Source organism: Scyliorhinus torazame, chromosome 16 (genome assembly GCF_047496885.1).
Source record: "Scyliorhinus torazame isolate Kashiwa2021f chromosome 16, sScyTor2.1, whole genome shotgun sequence".
In the NCBI taxonomy this organism is placed as follows: Eukaryota; Metazoa; Chordata; class Chondrichthyes; order Carcharhiniformes; family Scyliorhinidae; genus Scyliorhinus; species Scyliorhinus torazame.
Genome location: NC_092722.1, coordinates 40311224 through 40330574, shown reverse-complemented (window position 1 = coordinate 40330574; position 19351 = coordinate 40311224). Strand labels below are relative to the sequence as shown.

At 46.3% G+C, this 19351-nt stretch overlaps 1 protein-coding gene across 3 annotated transcripts in view; it reads left to right on the top strand.

Moving 5' to 3' along the window:
- LOC140392767 (forkhead-associated domain-containing protein 1-like) overlaps positions 1-19351 on the top strand; it is a 279760-nt gene that overhangs the window by 248850 nt on the left and 11559 nt on the right. Inside the window, exon 31 of one of the 3 annotated variants that reach the window (XM_072478383.1) lies at positions 8533-8869. The exons of 1 other annotated variant lie outside the window; for it this stretch is intronic. In XM_072478383.1, the coding sequence (XP_072334484.1) occupies positions 8533-8619 (87 nt within the window). In that variant the 3' untranslated portion in view covers positions 8620-8869. Of the gene's footprint in view, positions 1-5722; positions 6740-8532; positions 8870-19351 lie in introns of those variants that run through there. One more of the 3 variants, XM_072478385.1, reaches the window with a different exon arrangement.

Here is a 19351-nt window from a genome sequence, read left to right as displayed (position 1 = left end):
TCTCATTTTCCTGAAACTTATGCATCCGGGCAATCCCTGCCCGTGGCAGCCCCCTAGCTTTTGGCCTCTGTCACAGCGTCCGATGTGCCCGATCCACCTCTGCGGGGCTTCTCGAAGACCCCTTTTTTGACCAGCTTCACAAACATCCTTGCACGTAGACCATGGCACTCATTCCCTCCACCCCCTCCGGCAGTCCCACGATTCTTGTCCTGCTGCCTGGACCGATTCTCCTGATCGTCCCCCTTCGCCTTCAACACCTTACAGGCCTCTCCCAGCATCACCACCTCTGCCTCCAACAACACGATCTGTGGTCACGATTTCCACCTCACGGATCATTGAGCCATGCAACTCCAAACTTTTCACCATCTGTTCCAAAATCCCGCTGAGAGGGGCTACTGCCTGCCCCTCAATCGCCTTGAACCAGTTCCCTTGCACCTCTTTCCGATAGCTCCCCCTTGATGAACTCCTCAACTGCTCCACGGGCAGAGGGGTAGGCGATGATATCGTTCCCAACTCCACCATGCTCTCAGCTACTGCACCACGCTGTTCCTCCACCACTTGAGCCAAGGTTTAACTCAACTTCTGCCGGTCATTGTAACCAGCCGACATTCCACTTTGGAGGAGAAACCAGCTCCCTCCAATTATTTTGCACTTTTTCCAGATAAAGTGCCCGTTCACCATTAGTAAAAACCCAAGCCTCCAAGCAGGAGCCACCTTGTGTGTGACCGATCATGGTCACCACCAGAGGTCCCTGTTTAACTGATTTATTAGAGTACTTAAAGGAATGACTAGCTAGATGGGCAAAGGGAAACCTGTAGCTGTGGTGTACTTGGATTTTGAAAAGGCATTTGACAAGGTGCCACATCAAAGGATATTGGACAAAATAAGAGCGGATGGTGCAAAGGTAATATATTAGCATAGATGGAGGATTGGTTAGCTAACAAAATGCTGAGATTAGGGATAAATGAGTCTTTTTCATGTTGGTAAGCTGGAACTAGTGGAGTGCCACAGGGATCAGTGCTGGGCCTCAACTATTTACAATCTCAAATAATGACTTGGATGAAGGAACCAAATGTATGGTAGCTAAATTTTCCAGTGGCACCAAGATAGGGAGAATAAGTTGTCAAGTAAAGGCAAAGTAGCTATTAATAATAATAATCTTTATTATTGTCACAAGTAGGCTTACATTAACACTGCAATGATGTTACTGTGAAAAGCCCCTCGTTGCCACACTGTGGCGCCTATTCAGGTACACCGAGGGAGAATTCAGAATGTCCAATTCACCTAACAAACATGTCTTTCGGGACTTGTGGGGGAAAACCAGAGTACCCGGAGGAAACCCACGCAGACACAGGGAGAATGTGCAGACTCCGCACAGACAGTGACCCAAGCTGGAATCGAACCTGGGACCCTGGCGCTGTGTAGCAACAGTGATAGCCACTGTGCTACTGTGCCAACCGAAAGGGATATAGATTGGTTAAGCAGGCACATGAAGTATTATGTGGAAAAATATGAACTTGTCGACTTTTGCAGGAAGAATAAAATAAAAGTATAGTATTTAAATGGAAAGAAATTGTGGTAGATCGAGATCTGACTTCCCACTACATGAATCACAATGTTAGTTTGCAGGTACAGCAAGTGATTGGGAAGGCAAATAAAATGTTGGTATTTATTGCAAGCAATATTAAAGTAGAGAGGTTTTACTGCAGCTGTACAGGTTTTCCATAGAATCCCTACAGTGCAGAAGGAGGCCATTTCGCCCATCTGAAAGAGCACCCTCCCTAGACCAACTCCCTCACCCTATCCCCGTAACCCCACCTGACCCGCACATTTTTGGACAATTTAACAAGGCCAATCCATCCAACCTGCACATCTTTGGAGTGTGGGAGGAAACCGGAGCACCCAGAGGAAACCCATATTTTTACAGAGACCACATTTGGAGCACTGTGTACTGTTTTGGTCTCCTTCTTTGGAAATTGATAGGATTGCATTAGAAGCAGTTCCGAGAAGGTTCACTCAACTCATTCCTGGCATGAGAGGCTTATCTAATGAAGAAAAGTTGAACAGGTTGGGCTTTTACCCATTGGAGTTTCGAAGATTCAGAGGTGATGTTATTGAAACATAAGATCCTGAGGGAACTTGACAGGGTGACTGCTGAAAGGATGTGTCCCTTTGTGGGAGAGACTGGAACTAGGGGACATAGATCAAGAATAAGGGTTTGAGAATAATCAGTTTAAGAATGGGGTGGCACGGTGGCGCAGTGGTTAGCACTGCTGTCTCACGGCTCTGAGGTCCCAGGTTCTATCCCGGCCTCGGGTCACTGCCTGTATGGAGTTTGCACATTCTCCCCATGTCTGCGTGGGTTTCACCCCCACAACCCAAAGATGTGCAGGCTAGGTGGATTGGCCACGCTAAATTGCCCCTTAATTGGAAAAAAAATAATTGGGTACGCTAAAAATTTTTTTTTTTAAAGTTTAAGAATAATCCGCCCTTTTAAGGCAGAGGGGAGAAGATTTTTTTTTTTTGTCGCAGAACGTTGTTAGTCTGTGGGACTTTCTTCGCAGAAAGCAGTGGAGGCTGAGTCATTGAATTTATTCAGAGTTGAGTTAGGTAGATTTTTGATTGATAATTGATAAGTGAGTGGAGGGTTATGGGGGGCAGACAGGAAAGTGGAGTTGAGACCACAATAAAATCAGCCACGATCTTATTGAATGATGGAGCAGGCTTGGAGGTCCGAATGGTTGAATATCCACTTACGGACTTCAGTTCGCGGCAGAGAGGGGTGCACAAGCCTCCCACCCCAGACTTAATCAGGGCACAGATGGGAAGACAGTGGCGTCCCACCTCTGCCACCCTCCCGCCTGAATAAATGCCCTCCCTGCCTCCTAACCCATCTTGGAACGGATATTGTTTAAGTTCATGGCATCATAGAATTTACAGTGCAGAAGGAGGCCATTCGGCCCACTGAGTCTACACCGGCCCTTGGAAAGAGCACCCGACTTAAGTCCATGCCTCCACCCTACCCCCGTAACCCAGTAACCCTACCTAACATTTGGGATACTGAGGGACAATTTAGCATAGCCAGTCCACCTACCCCACACATCCCTGGACTGTGGGAGGGAACCGGAGCACCCGGAGGAAACCCACGCAGACATGGGGGGGAAAGTGCAAACTCTGCACACACAGTCACCCAAGGCGAGAATTGAACCCGGGTATCTGGAGCTGTGAGGCAGCAGTGCCACCCTGTGTTCATCCCTTCCTCTCGCCTCTTGATTATCAAGTATCTTTGAGAAGTTTTGCAAGTCTTCTACATGAAGACAAACACAAAATACCTTTTCAACATCTCTGCCATTTCTTTGTTTCCCATGATCAACTGCCCAAACTCGCCCTCTGGAGGCCCAACACTACCCTTAGTTACTCTTTTCCTATTTAAACATTTGTAGAAACTCTTGCTGTTTTTATATTATTAGCAAGAATCTCCCATACTCTTCTTTATGATCTTTTTAGTCATTCTTTGCTGATTCATAAAATCCGTCCAATCTTCTGACCTACCAAAACCTTTGTTGATTGTGCAGTGTTTCTTCCAATTTAATACTATCCTTTACTTAGCCACTGATGATGTATCTTCTCATCAAACCTTTCTTCCTCACTGGGATAAATCTTTGCTGAGAGTTATTGAATATCTGTTTAAAAGACTGCCACTGCAACTCTACTGGTCCTACCTTTTAACCTAGTTTGCCAGTTCACCTTAGCCAGCTCTGTCTTCAAACCATCATAATTATCTTTTATTTAAAACACTAGTCATGGACCCATACTTCTCACCTTCAAACTAAACATGAAATTCCATCATGTTGTGAGAGTTATCACTTAGAGGCTTCTTTACCATGAGGTTATTGATTAATCCTGTCTCAGTGCACGTTACCATGTCTAGGATGGTCTGCTATCTCCAGGGTGGCGCTAGGGCGTACTGCTCTTAGAAATTGTCTCGAAAACACTCTTATGAACACATGTTCAAGACCACCTTTGACGATTTAATTTAGCCAATCTTCATGTAGATTAAAGCCATAAAACCATAGTATTCCTACAGTGTAGAAGAGACCATTCACCGCAATGAGTCTGCACCGACCCTCTGAAAGAGCACCCTCCCTAGATCCATTCCCCCCCAGCCTTGTAACCGCATAACCCCAGCTAACTTCCACATCTTTGGACACTAAGGGGCAATTTAGCATGACCAATCCACCTGCACATGTTTTTGGATTGTGGGAGGAAACCGGAGCACCCGGAGGAAACCCTAGTAGACACGGGGAGAAAGTGCCACCTCCGCACAGACAGTGACCCAAGGCCGGAATCGAACTAGGGTCCCTAGCGCTGTGAGGCAGCAGTGCTAACCACTGTGTTATCATGCTGTCGCTGCTCATGATTGTTACATGTCACAGTTATTTCTTACTCTATGCTCTGTCCTATAGTGTAACTACTGTTGGAGGGGGGGGGGGCTATAAAATACTTGCAGAAATGACCTCTTACCGTTACTATTTCTTATCTCTACCCGAAACTGACTCTACATCCTGTTCTTTCAAACCCTGTATCCTTCATTAACAGAGCTACCTGCCACCTTCTCCCAGCTCCCTGTCATTCTGAGATGTCAAATACCCTTTTTAACATTTACATCCCAGCCTTGGTCACCTTTCAACTATGTTCGGTAACACCTGTATATATTTATTTATTTCTGTGATAACAATGCATCCTTGTTGTTCCAAAAGCTGTGTGCATTTGGTGACATGGTCTTAATCTCTTTTTTTAAAACCATTTTTGCAACCTCCAACCTATCTGATGTTGCACTCACAATTATATGTCCTGCCCCTTCCTGTCACACTCTGGTGCTCATTACCCAATTGCTGTCCTGCTCTAATACTTTGGTTTTTTTTTCCCCTTTACTGAATGATGTGCGCAATCTAACCAAATTGGAACAGAGTCCCATGACGAGCGCGTTTAGCCGGGTGTTTCCTGGCGCTCACAACTGCTATAAACACCCCGCTATCTCCCGAGACTCTTTCAATTTGGGGCCTCAGCGGGAAATGCCCTGCCAAGGCCTCACTTAGTCCCAGATTTAAACCAATTGTCTCTGATAACCAAATCTTGCTTTAATTCTGGAAAACCATATGAATTATTTGAGCAAAATACTGCAGATGCTGGAAATAAGAACAGAAAATGCTGGATAAACTCAGCAGCTCTGGCAGCGTCTGTGGAGAGAGAAACAAGAGTTAACGTTCTGCGTCCAGTATGACTCTTTAATAAAGATTATTATTATTAATTTAAACCCCTCCCCCTTATGGAGACAGCGGCAGATATCTTGTCCCCCACGAAGAAACTTATAAAGGGGGTTCGTCTATCTGTTACAGTTACCGTCCATTTTACATCGTCCATTGTTTGGATTTTCTCACTTCCAATTCTCTGACCTTATTAAATAAATATTAGACCGCCCTTTGAATTGCAATTACTTTAGGTTTGTTTACCAGCTCCTCATCAGGTGTTGTTACCTTTCTCTTACATTTAAACGTTTCAATCCCCAAGCTCAATGTGTATTCCTTAAAGCATTGGAATGATGAAATTGTCTATGGAAAGAAAGTCATCCTGATTTCCCATTCCCAATTCTATCTCATGGACATTAGGGATGGACGGAATTAAACTTATTGGAGCCTTATTGATTGGTTTTCTTTCCCAGGAGGTGCAGCAGACGCAGCTCCCTGTGGAGTGTGGGATGGATCATTCCAGGATATGCTGAAGCCTCCACACACACTCACACTCACAGCGCACATGCTCACAGCGCGCGCACACTCGCAGCGTGCACACACAAACAGCACTTACACACTCGCAGCAGTCAATCGCAGTGCACACTCATAGCACACACTAGCAGCACACACACACTTGCAGTGCACGTGCGCACACTCGCAGTGCATACACACTCGCAACACACACATACACTTGCAGTGCACATACGCTCGCAGCGCGCGCACACACATTCGCAGCACACACTTGCGCGTGCAAATACATACACTGACACTCCAGCAGCACACACTTGCAGCCGCAAACTCGCAGCACACACTCGCATCACACACACTCAGCACACAATCGCAGCACTCAATCGCAGCAGACACTCACAGCGCACACTCGCAGTACACACACACTCACAACAAACACTCATGGCACATACACACTCACAGCGCACACACACACTTGCAGTGTACACACACTCGCAGCGCACACACACTCGCAGCGCACACACACACACACTTGCAGTGCACACACATTCACAGCACGTGCACTCTTGCAGTGCACACACACACTCAGAGTGCACGTTCACACACTCGCAGCACACATTTGCACGTGCGCACACTGGTAGCACATACTCCCATTACACATACGCTCGCAACACACACTCGCATAACACACTCATATCACACTCACATCACACATTCGAAGCACACATATACTCGCAACACATACACACTCATAGCACACACACTCGCAGCACACACATACTCACTGTGGTAATACCAGGTATTGTGATACCTGAGAGGTGGATGACCATTGGTTAGACCCAGGAGTCTACCATTGGCTGATGTACATAGCTCCGCCCTGAGAGGCGGAGTATAAGCACCAATGCCGTCCCAGCAGCCTTCACTTTCTGTATCGAAGCTGCTGGGGAAGAGTTCTAGCAGATTAAAGCCTATTAGTTATGCCTCACCTTGTCTCGAGAGTAATTGATTGCGCATCACTCACAACATGTACACACTCGCAGCACACACACACACACTTGCAACACATATACACTCACAGCACACACACACACTTGTAGCACGCGCACTCGCAACTCATACACACTCACATCTCACACACACTCAGCGCGCACACACTCGCAACGCATACACTCGCAGAACACACTTACATCACACATTCGAAGCACACATACACTCGCAACACAAACACACACTCAGCACACACACACGCAGCACACACACACAGCACACACACAGCACACACACACGCAGCACACACACACGCAGCACACACACACACTTGCAGCGCACCCACTCGCAACACATACACACTCACATCACACACCCACAGCACACACACAACACATACACACTCACATCACACACCCGCAGCGCGCGCACACAACACGTACCACTCGCAGCACACACACACAGCACACACACACGCTTGCAACACATACACACTCGCAGCACACGCACACATGTAGCACACCCACACACAGTACATACACACTCACATAACACACCCGCAGCACGTACACAACACATACACACTCATATTACACACTCGCAGCACACACACACACTCGCGGTACATACACACTCGCAGCATCCACACACTCACATCTCACTCGCAGCACACACACTCACAATACACACACTCGCAGCACACACACTCAGCACACAATGACACTCTCAGCAGCATACACTCATAGCACCCACTCAGCACACACTCAAAGACAACACACTCACAGAACACACACTCACAGAACACACACTCACACACACACACTCACAGCACAAATTCGCAGCACACGCACACATGCAGCACACACACTCACGGTACATACACACTCACCCGCAGCGCACACACAACACATACACACACTCGCAGCACACACACACACTCGCGGTACATACACACTCGCAGCATCCACACGCTCACATCTCACACTCGCAGCACACACACTCACAACACACACACTCACAGCACAAATAAACTTTTGGTTTCAGATTCCAGCATCCGCAGTCATTTGCTTTTATCAAATTATAGAATGTTTCAATTATTTTTAAATGGCTGAATTGTAAACAATGGACTGTATTCCCAACTTCAATGTCCCGCTATTGTATAAAGGGGATCGATCCAAGTCTTTGCTGCCAGACACCTGGATCTCTGTGTCTGTTGAAAATGGCTGTAATTCGGCTCTGATACCTAATGAAAAATGAAAATGAAATGAAAAACGCTTACTGTCACAAGTAGGCTTCAAATGAAGTTACTGTGAAAAGCCCCAGTCGCCACATTCCGGCGCCTGTTCGTGGAGGCTGTTATGGGAATTGAACCGTGCTGCTGGCCTGCCTTGGTCTGCTTTAAAAGCCAGCTATGTAGCCCAGTGTGCTAAACCAGCCCCTCTGGCTTCCCCAACAGAGCCCAGCTGCTGCGTAGTAAATGTTAGATGGGGGGAATAGGTCTCCAAAGACCTGCTGTCTATGCCTCTCTCCAATGGCATTACTTGTTGCAGCCCTGCCTTGTTTTTTTTCAGTCAGTAATTTAGTCGCCAGTCAGAGCAAGCACACTACAGAGACACCGCTCTAAAACAATAATTAATTGTGCGTAAGCCTGTTTGAGCTGGGTGCAGAGGTTGAGGGTGAGCAGACGGGGGGGGTGGGGGGGGTTGGCAGGTAGGGTGAGGGGGACATTGTGGGAGAGTTGGAGTGTTCCGTTGCCCAAGCTAATTTGTCTCGTTCCTGCTTCCAGGCAAGCCACATCCAGCTTGCATCCAGCGACATTTCAAATTGGAGACAGAAGATTCCGGATGCGTCACGAGAAGCGAGTCTCGATTAGATGAAGCAAACTTTTGTTTGTAGACTGTGGAGTGCTGATTAGGATCAGGGACCTGGACTGACAATGCTCTCAGTACACAGAACAGCATCTAATTATGCTGGCGGAGACCAAACTCATTACTGGGGCCCAATAGGTTTTATTCATTGGTTTGCAGAGGATAAACAGTGAAATGTTGGTTTGTGGGGCATGTTCCTTTGAAATGTACACTGTGCTGTTTGATAGAAGCTGCTCGACAAGCGATGCCACATTGGAGCAGCAGTATATATCGGGAGGGGGGGGGGGGGGCGCAGGGGGGGACGTTTGGATTTCTTCTTGAATTCCTGACCTACATTTCTGTGAGGGAGGAAACGTGGAAGACTGGCACTTAACCACAGAGTAGTTACAGTACAGAAGGAGGCCGTTCATGTCAGCACTCTGCAAGAGCAACTCATCTAGTCTCACCCCCCCCATCTTGGCCCTTAGAATTCCTACAGTGCAGAAGGAGCCATTCAGCCCATCGAGTCTGCACCAGCCCTCCAAAAGAGCATCCTAGCTAGGCCCATTCCCCCAGCCTTATCCCTGTAACCCCACCTAACTTGCACATCTTTGGACACTATGGATCAATTTAGCATGGCCAATCCACCAAACCTGCACATCTTTGGACTGAGAGAGTCCAAAGTTCCTCCGGAGCATCCGGAGGAAACTCTCGCAGACACGGGCCGAAAGTGCAAACTCCACACAATCACCCGATTCGGGTATTGAACCCGGGTCCATGGTGCTGTGAGCAGCAGTGCTAACCACTGTGCTACCCTTGCAGTAGCCTTGCAAATTTTTACTCTTTGGCTCATTGCCTCATCCTACTTTGAAAGCTGCAATTGAACCTGCCTCCACCACACTCAGGCGCTGCATTCCAGATCCTAAAGACTCGATGGCCATTTCTTCTTTTGCCAATCGCCTTAAATCGTCTTTTTTTTTCAGTGAGTAATTTAGTCCGTCCTCTGGTTCTCAATCCTTCTGCCAACAGAAATACTTTTTCCCCATCCACTCATGATTTTTAACACATCTATTAAAACTCCTCTTGATCTTCTCTTGCTGAATGGGAACAACTCCAGCTTCTCCAGTAACTGAGGTTCCTTGGGCGGGATTCTCCTCTAGCGGGATTCTCCGTTTCGCCGGCAACCCGGGGGTTTCCCGACGGCGTGGGGCTGCCCCACAATGGGAAACCCCAAAGACCGGCCAGCATAACGGAGCATCCCGCCGGCCGGTCGGGGCAGAAAGGTGGCGCGGAGGGGCGGAGAATCCAACTCCATATCTCTGGAATGATTCTTGTGAACCTTCTCTGCATCCTCCCTTACGCCTTCACAATTTTGAAGGGAATGATGGGACATTATCAGCACAGGTGCCAGAATACCTCGGGAGCAAATTCATTAAAGCCTCAGGCCTGGAATTGGGGCCCTTCCCTCAAAAAGCGGGAGACAAGCAATACTGCCAATAAGTAGGGGCAGCACGGTAGCATAGTGGTTAGCACAATTGCTTCACAGCTCCATGGTCCCAGGTTCGATTCCCCACTGGGTCACTGTCTGTGCGGAGTCTGCACGTTCTCCCCGTGTCTGCGTGGGTTTCCTCCGGGTGCTCCGGTTTCCTCCCACAGTCCAAAGATGTGCAGGTTAGGTCGATTGGCCATGCTAAAATTGCACTTCGTGTCCAAAATTGCCCTTAGTGTTGGGTGGGATTACTGGGTTATGGGGATGGGGTGGGAGTGTGGGCTTGGGTGGGGTGCTCTTTCAAAGAGCCGGTGCAAACTCGATGGATCGAATGGCCTCCTTCTGCACTGTAAATTCTGGAAAGTATTTCTGACAGTATTTCAAATTAATAAATAGCAAATTATTCTTCTTGGCCAGTAATTGAAATTCATGGACTGAAACGCGCCCCCCCCAAATTTCAAGCTCAAATGTTAATTTTAAAGATCCCTAAATATCCTAGAGCATGTGGAATAGGGTTTGCTGGTTTCCTATATCATAGTGATATCAGAAACATGGTCGTGGAGGTTTCCACTGGTCAGGATTTCTTGGGAAATTGTAAATGTGTTATGAAATCTTGAGGGAAAATTCCCATGAGTGTATTTACAATGCCTAAAACATAGTGGCCAGGGTAATTCCTCCATTCAAACAACGAGCAAGCCAATTATCAGCAGTAGACCTGGATAACATGGTATGGCGAAGCAAACCATGTCCCTCCCATGGTGAGTTCACCATCTCCTCCAAGTGAGTACACCATCCCCTTCCATAGTGAGTACACCATCCCCTTCCATAGTGAGTACACCATCCCCTCCCATAGTGAGTTCACCATCCCTTCCCATTGTTAGTTCACTGTCTCCTCCCATAGTGAGTTCACCATCTCCTGCCAGGGTAAGTTCGCCACCCGTTCCCATGGTTAGTTCACCATCCGCTCCCATAGTGAGGTCACTATCTCCTCCCATAGTGAGTTCACTATCTCCTCCCAAGATGAGGTCATCATCTCCTCCCTTCCTTTGCAGCGTTCATGCTTCAAGGTAGTGACATACGATGGGGGCCAGACACACTTTGGTAGAAAACTGAATGTTGAAGTTGAGTCTTGCCGCGTCAAAGAACAAACAAAGAACAAAGAAAAGTACAGCACAGGAACAGGCCCTTCGGCCCTCCAAGCCCGTGCCGACCATGCTGCCCGACTAAACTACATTCTTCTATACTTCCTTCCTGGGTCCGTATCCCTCTATTCCCATCCTATTCATGTATTTGTCAAGATGGCCCTTAAACGTCACTCTCGTCCCTCCTTCCACCACCTCCTCCGGCAGCGAGTTCCAGGCACCCACTACCCTTTGTGTAAAAAAGCTTGCCTCGTACATCTACTCTAAACCTTGCCCCTCGCACCTTAAACCTATGCCCCCTCGCACCTTAAACCTATGCCCCCTCGCACCTTAAACCTATGCCCCTTAGTAATTGACCCCTCTGCCCTGGGGAAAAGCCTCTGACTATCCACTCTGTCTATGCCCCTCATAATTTTGTAGACCTCTATCAGGTCGCCCCTCAACCTCCGTCGTTCCTGTGAGAACAAACCAAGTTTATTCAACCGCTCCTCGTAGCTAATGCCCTCCATACCAGGCAACATTCTGGTAAATCTCTTCTGCACCCTCTCTAAAGCCTCCACATCCTTCTGGTAGTGTGGCGACCAGAATTGAACACTATACTCCAAGTGTGGCCTAACTAAGGTTCTATACAGCTGTGTAGCACTACAATCAGTAACTTTATTCACAGTGATCCTGAAGTGCTGCACAGTCAATAAAGCTCGTTTTGAAATGTCAGTGATGTTTTTATGCCAGAAAGTGTCACAAGAACCTGCCCACAACGGGGCTCCAGAAACAATAAATAAGAGGAATAACAGAGGCTTCTGATTTAGTTAGAGGACTGCCTTCGACTGTGCACAGTGCACGAGATGGGGAAAAATGGTCAGCAACTTCAGAGCACCAAAGATGTTATGGAGGGAATCCTGTGAGAGGAACTCCTGAGTTCAAATAAACTCCTGGTCGAAATGCCCCCTGGGTTACTGACTACATCTCTGCAGTTCTTAATGCAACTTTATTACACTATCGAGTTGAGTAATTCCTTTCCTGATAGCACAATAAAATCAGGATTACTCATTGCTTTAAACACATCCCTTACTACCCTGCTATCTAGGATATATTAATAACCATACATAATCTCCTTTACAACATTTTCCACCATTAACTCCATTGACTCTTATGTCCACATTAATAATGAAAACATAAGAACATAAGAACTAGGAGCAGGAGTAGGCCATCTGGCCCCTCGAGCCTGCTCCGCCATTCAATGAGATCATGGCTGATCTTTTGTGGACTCAGCTCCACTTTCCGGCCCGAACACCATAACCCTTAATCCCTTTATTCTTCAAAAAACTATCTATCTTTATCTTAAAAACATTTAATGAAGGAGCCTCTACTGCTTCACTGGGCAAGGAATTCCATAGATTCACAACCCTTTGGGTGAAGAAGTTCCTCCTAAACTCAGTCCTAAATCTACTTCCCCTTATTTTGAGGCTATGCCCCCTAGTTCTGCTTTCACCCGCCAGTGGAAACAACCTGCCCGCATCTATCCTACCTATTCCCTTCATAATTTTATGTTTCTATAAGATCCCCCCTCATCCTTCTAAATTCCAACGAGTACAGTCCCAGTCTACTCAACCTCTCCTCGTAATCCAACCCCTTCAGCTCTGGGATTAACCTAATGAATCTCCACTGCACACCCTCCAGTGCCAGTACGTCCTTTCTCAAGTAAGGAGACCAAAACTGAACACAATACTCCAGGTGTGGCCTCACTAACACCTTATACAATTGCAGCATAACCTCCCTAGTCTTAAACTCCATCCCTCTAGCAATGAAGGACAAAATTCCATTTGTCTTCTTAATCACCTGTACACCAACTTTTTGCGACTCATGCACTAGCACACCCAGGTCTCTCTGCACAGCAGCATGTTTTAATATTTTATCATTTAAATAATAATCTCTTTTGCTGTTATTCCTACAAAAATGGATAACCTCACATTGTCAACATTGTATTCCATCTGCCAGACCCTAGCCCATTCACTTAGCCTATCCAAATCCCTCTGCAGACTTCCAATATCCTCTGCACTTTTTGCTTCACCACTCATCTTAGTGTCGTCTGCAAACTTGGACACATTGCCCTTGGTCCCCAACTCCAAATCATCTATGTAAATTGTGAACAGGTGTGGGCCCAACACTGATCCCTGAGGGATACCACTAGCTACTGATTGCCAACCAGAGAAACACCCATTAATCCCCATTCTTTGCTTTCTATTAATTAACCAATCCTCTATCCATGCTACTACTTTCCCCTTAATGCCATGCATCTTTATCTTACGCAGCAACCTTTTGTGTGGCACCTTGTCAAAGGCTTTCTGGAAATCCAGATATACCACATCCATTGGCTCCCCCTTATCTACCGCACTGGTAATGTCCTCAAAAAATTCCACTAAATTAGTCAGGCACGACCTGTCCTTTATGAACCCATGCTGCATCTGCCCAATGGGACAATTTCCATCCAGATGCCTCGCTATTTCTTCCTTGGTGGTAGATTCCAGCATCTTCCCTACTACCGAAGTTAAGCTCACTGGCCTATAATTACCCGCTTTCTGCCTACCTACTTTTTTAAACAGTGGTGTCACGTTTGCTAATTTCCAATCAGCCGGGACCACCCCAGAGTCTAGTGAATTTTGGTAAATTATCACTAGCGCATTTGCAATTTCCCTAGCCATCTCTTTTAGCACTCTGGGATGCATCCCATCAGGGCCAGGAGACTTGTCTACCTTTAGCTTGCCCATCATTACCTCCTTAGTGATAATAATCCTCTCAAGGCCCTCTCCTGTCATAGCCTCATTTCTAACAGTCACTGGCATGTTATTTGTGTCTTCCACTGTGAAGACCGACCCAAAAAACCTGTTCAGTTCCTCAGCCATTTCCTCATCTCCCATTATTAAATCTCCCTTCTCATCCTCTAAAGGACCAATATTTACCGTAGCCACTCTTTTTTGTTTTATATATTTGTAGAAACGTTTACTATCTGTTTTTATATTCTGAGCAAGTTTACTCTCATAATCTATCTTACTCTTCTTTATAGCTTTTTTAGTAGCTTTCTGTTGCCCCCTAAAGATTTCCCAGTCCTCTAGTCTCCCACTAATCTTTGCTACTTTGTATGCTTTTTCCTTCAATTTGATACTCTCCCTTATTTCCTTAGATATCTCGGTCGATTTTCCCTCCTTCTACCGTCCTTCCTTTTTGTTGGTATAAACCTTTGCTGAGCACTGTGAAAAATCGCTTGGAACGTTCTCCACTGTTCTTCAACTGTTTCACCATAAAGTCTTTGCTCCCAGTCTACCTTAGCTAGTTCTTCTCTCATCCCATTGTAATCTCCTTTGTTTAAGCACAAAACACTAGTGTTTGATTTTACCTTCTCACCCTCCATCTGTATTTTAAATTCCACCATATTGTGATCGCTCCTTCCGAGAGGATCCCTAACTATGAGATCCTGAATCAATCCTGTCTCATTACACAGGACCAGATCTAGGACCGCTTGTTCCCTCGTAGGTTCCATTACATACTGTTCTAGGAAATTATCATGGTTACATTCTATAAACTCCTCCGCAAGGCTGCCTTGACCGACCTGGTTAAACCAATCGACATGTAGATTAAAATCCCCCATGATAACTGCTGTACCATTTCTACATGCATCAGTTATTTCTTTGTTTATTGCCTGCCCCACCATAATGTTACTATTTGGTGGCCTGTAGACTACTCCTATCAGTGACTTTTTCACCTTCCTATTCCTGATTTCCACCCAAATGGATTCAACCTTATCCTCCATAGCACCGATGTCATCCCTTACTATTGCCCGGATGTCATCCTTAATTAACAGAGCTACACCACCTCCCTTACCATCCACTCTGTGCTTCCGAATAGTTTGATACCCTTGGATATTTAACTCCCAGTCGTGACCATCCTTTAACCATGTTTCAGTAATGGCCACTAAATCATAGTCATTCACAATGATTTCCGCCATCAACTCATTTACCTTATTCCAAATACTACGAGCATTCAGGTAAAGTACACTTATGTTGTTTTTTTTAAACCTCTGTTCTGAATCTTAACACCTCGATCAGTAACCTCTCTAAAGTTATATTTCTTCTTAACTTTTCTCCTAATTTTCCTTGTCGTTGAACCCATATCTTCCTGTAACAACCTGCCGCGTCGCTTACCATTGATGTTTTTACTTCCCGTTTTATTCCTTTTAGTATTCCTGGTCCTATTCACTGAGCTCCCCTCAGTCACTGTACCTTGTACTGTCGCCCTTTTTGATTTTTGACTATGGCTTCTCTGCCTTACACTTTCCCCCTTACTGGCCTTTATTTCTGTTCCTGTTTTACTACCTTCCAACTTCCTGCATCGGTTCCCATTGTCCTGCCACATTAGTTTAAACCCTCCTCAACAGCTCTAGCAAACACCCCCCCAGGACATCAGTTCCAGTCCTGCCCAAGTGCCGATCGTCCGGTTTGTACTGGTCCCACCTCCCCCAGAACCGGTTCCAATGCCCCAGGAATTTGAATCCCTCCCTCTTGCACCATCTCTCGAGCCACGCATTCATATTATCTATCCTGACATTCCTTCTCTGACTAGCTTGTGGCACTGGTAGCAATCCTGAGATTACTACCTTTGAGGTCCTACTTTTTAGTTTAACTCCGAACTCCCTGAATTCAGCTTGTAGGACCGTGTCCTGTTTTTTACCTATATCGTTGGTGCCTATGTGCACCATAGCAGCTGGCTGTTCACCCTCCCGCCCCCCCCCCCCCCCAGAATGTCCTGCAGCCGCTCCGAGACATCCTTGACCCTTGCACCAGGAAGGCAACATACCATGTTGGAGTCTCGATTGTGTCCGCAGAACCGCCTGTCTATTCCCCTTACGATTGAGTCCCCTATCACTATAGCCCTGCCATTCTACTTCCTGCCCAGCTGCACAGCAGAGCCAGCCACGGTGCCATGAACCTGGCTGCTGCTGCCTTCCCTTGGTGAGCCATCTCCCTCAACAGTATCCAAAGCGGTATATCTGTTTTGCAGGGAGATGACCGCAGGGGACACCTGCACTGCCTTCCTACTCTTGCTCTGTCTTTTGGTCACCCATTTTCTATCTCCCTCAGTACCTTTCACCTGCGGTGTGACCAACTCGCTAAACGTGCTATCCACGATGTCCTCAGCATCGCGGACGCTCCAAAGTGAGTCCATCGACAGCTCCAGAGCCATCAAGCAGTCTAACAGGAGCTGCAACTGGACACACCTCTTGCACGTGAAGGAGCCAGGGACAGTGGACGTGTCCCTGAACTCCCACATCGCACACGAGGAGCATGACATGGGTCTGAGATCTCCTGCCATGTCTTAAAACTTTGGTTAACTTCAACAACTACAATTTTCAAAAAGAAAACAACTAAGAAAAAATATATATATATACCAATGAAATGAAAAAGAAAACAGAAAATGTACTTACCAGTCACTTACCAGGGATAAAAAGCCCCTCCTCCCCACCCAGCTTCGAATTCCCACCTAGATTCAAATTCCCAAACTCACTCTTTGCTGTCTCACTCTGGCTGTGTCTTCTCTGGCTCACTGGGAGTGAGTTCCAAGTTGCTCTTTTTAAATTGGCCTGAGTTGACTCCCCTCCCCCACCTGCTTTTAGATCAAGGTAGATTTAAAGTGACTGACACTTAACTGCTAACCAGTTATGTGAGTGGGTGGGGCAGCCCTTGTTAATCTACACTGCACAATTCTAGATTAATTTAAATTAATTTAAACTCCTGAAATTTAAAAGGAGCTGACTTACTGATTTGATTTGATTCAATTCCCACCTAGATTCAAATTCCCAAACTCACTCTTTGCTGTCTCACTCTGGCTGTGTCTCACTGGGAGAACTGCCTTTGTAAACATAGCACTACAATTAAACCAGCCCTGGTGGCAATGCTGTGGGCCTCACTTGTGAGGTTGTGTGAGTGCTGATTACTGTGTCTCTTCCGTTCTATAAACTCAGAAAATACGATGGATGGGAAAAGACTGAGATCAGAGAAAGGGACAGGGGCCAGTGAGACTGTGTGTGAGAGAGCATGTTTGCCTTTCTTGCTGTTTGATTCACTTACAGAATAAAAAATATCAATTGAGGTTTCAGGCCCACTAAATGGAAGAGCGCTTGGATTTTTACAGGGAGGGGTTGGGAGGGTGTGTGGGGGAGGGGGAGGGAAGAGTCTGGTAACCAGCAACACCACCCAAAGTGGTCAGGGACATTAAGTCCTTTCTAACTTTAACAGCAGGTCTTTGTTTAAATAAAATTCCCTGGAGACCTGTCCGACACCCATCCAGTTGATACACAGACTGTACGAGAAAGGGAATACACAGAGTGGCAGCGGGCAGGATCCCATGGTCGCGATCCACAGCAGTCAGGAGGGGGTTCCAGTACATTTGCAGTTGCCGATTGGGCTGCTGGAGGTGATGGGGGTGGGGTGGGGGTAGTTGTGGTTGGAGATTTTCTCATGATAGTGTTGCCAACCCACCAGAATCGGCCTGGTGTCTCCAGAAATTGAAGATGAATTTCCAGGACTCTGCTGTTTGCAACCTTGGAGACATATAAATGGGACATTTCAAAGCTATTAAGTTTTTGTCTTTTTTTAAAAAGTTTCTCTTACCAGACATAAAAATATTGCGAAATGGTGGGGAAAAAGGCTGTTTGACTGATGGCCAAGCATCATCCAATTGGGTAATGAGCCTTTTTTGCTTTCCAATTGGTGTAGGGAGGCCATGCATCACAAGGGCGAATGACTGGAGTGTGGGGCAACCTCCAGGAATCCATCTAATCACAGTTGGCAACCATCTCTCACAGTCCGGGGGGAGGTGGCCCAAGGACTCCCATTGGGGTTTGGACCGGAAGGGAGGATGCAAACCTGTTCCATCCGCCCCACCCCAAGGTTTTGTAAGAGAAGGACAGCTGCCTGGCAGACAGTGCAGGACACTCCGTGGCTTGGCCATTCATATTACATTGCCCTGCCTTCTTTTCCCTGGCCGCAGTCTTCACCGTTAATATCATGACTGTACAGGGAGGGAGGGGTTAAGATTGAGGCAAGAATGTCCTTCCTCATTCGTTTCTTTCTTCGACAAAAAAAAACAGAAGTTAAGATTAACTTTGAAAGGAAACAACGCCTCTGAGGGAAACCAAAGCAAAACAATGTTGAAGGGGGGGGAGGGAAACGAGGGAAGTGGATGAAAAATTGAGGTAAAGACAGCAGAGGATTCAAGGGTTGAACCAGTTACTTAAAGGAATAAACAAAATATAATTTAAAAAAGCTAATAAATCATTGCTGGAAATGGAACAGCAATAAAAGATATCTAACTGAGCTCAAAATGCAGCTCAGAGAGATTACCTCCCAATTGACCCCAAACCATGTTGATTTAAAGTAATAAAATTTTATTGTCTTCAAGGGTTAGGCCACATTGCACACAGCTTCCCTTTAATAAGAGGATAATGTAGTGTACTTGATATTATCAATGCGCAGTATAGCACTCGCCCCCTTATAAAACAGCATATCTCTCTGATGTGGTGTGAGCCACACCATGGGGATCTGCTAGTATTTTCCTACTTAAATGTTAAGTAGGTGAAAATGTTGGTTCTAACTCTCTGGGAAGAGTTTCATTTTTAGAAAGGGTATAATGTTTGGAAATACGTGATTGGCCTGTCAGAACTTAGAAAAGCAGAGACATGGCACATTTAACACACTTCAGTTTTCCACTATATTTTTCAGGGGAGGGAACCTGCTGCTCTTTAAAGTATGGGATCGACAGATGTGGGTTAGAAGAAAAATCAGCTAAAAATTGGCTGATTCTAAGTGCTGCAGCATTGGCGGCCCTGCCTTCAACTGCCTAGCCCCTGATATGTGGACTTCTCACCCCTAAATAAACAGCTCCATCTGTCAACCTCTCTCTCAGCCAGGCCTGAAATCCTCCCCTTTTGGTCACCTGTTCAGATATCCCCTTACGTGGCTCAGTGTCTGATTATTGTGCCTATGAGAAGAATCTTACGATGGTTTTATGTTGCTGAAGGTGCTATTTCAATGCAAGTTGTTGTTAGATTGAGTAGGCTTGCTGGATCAAGTC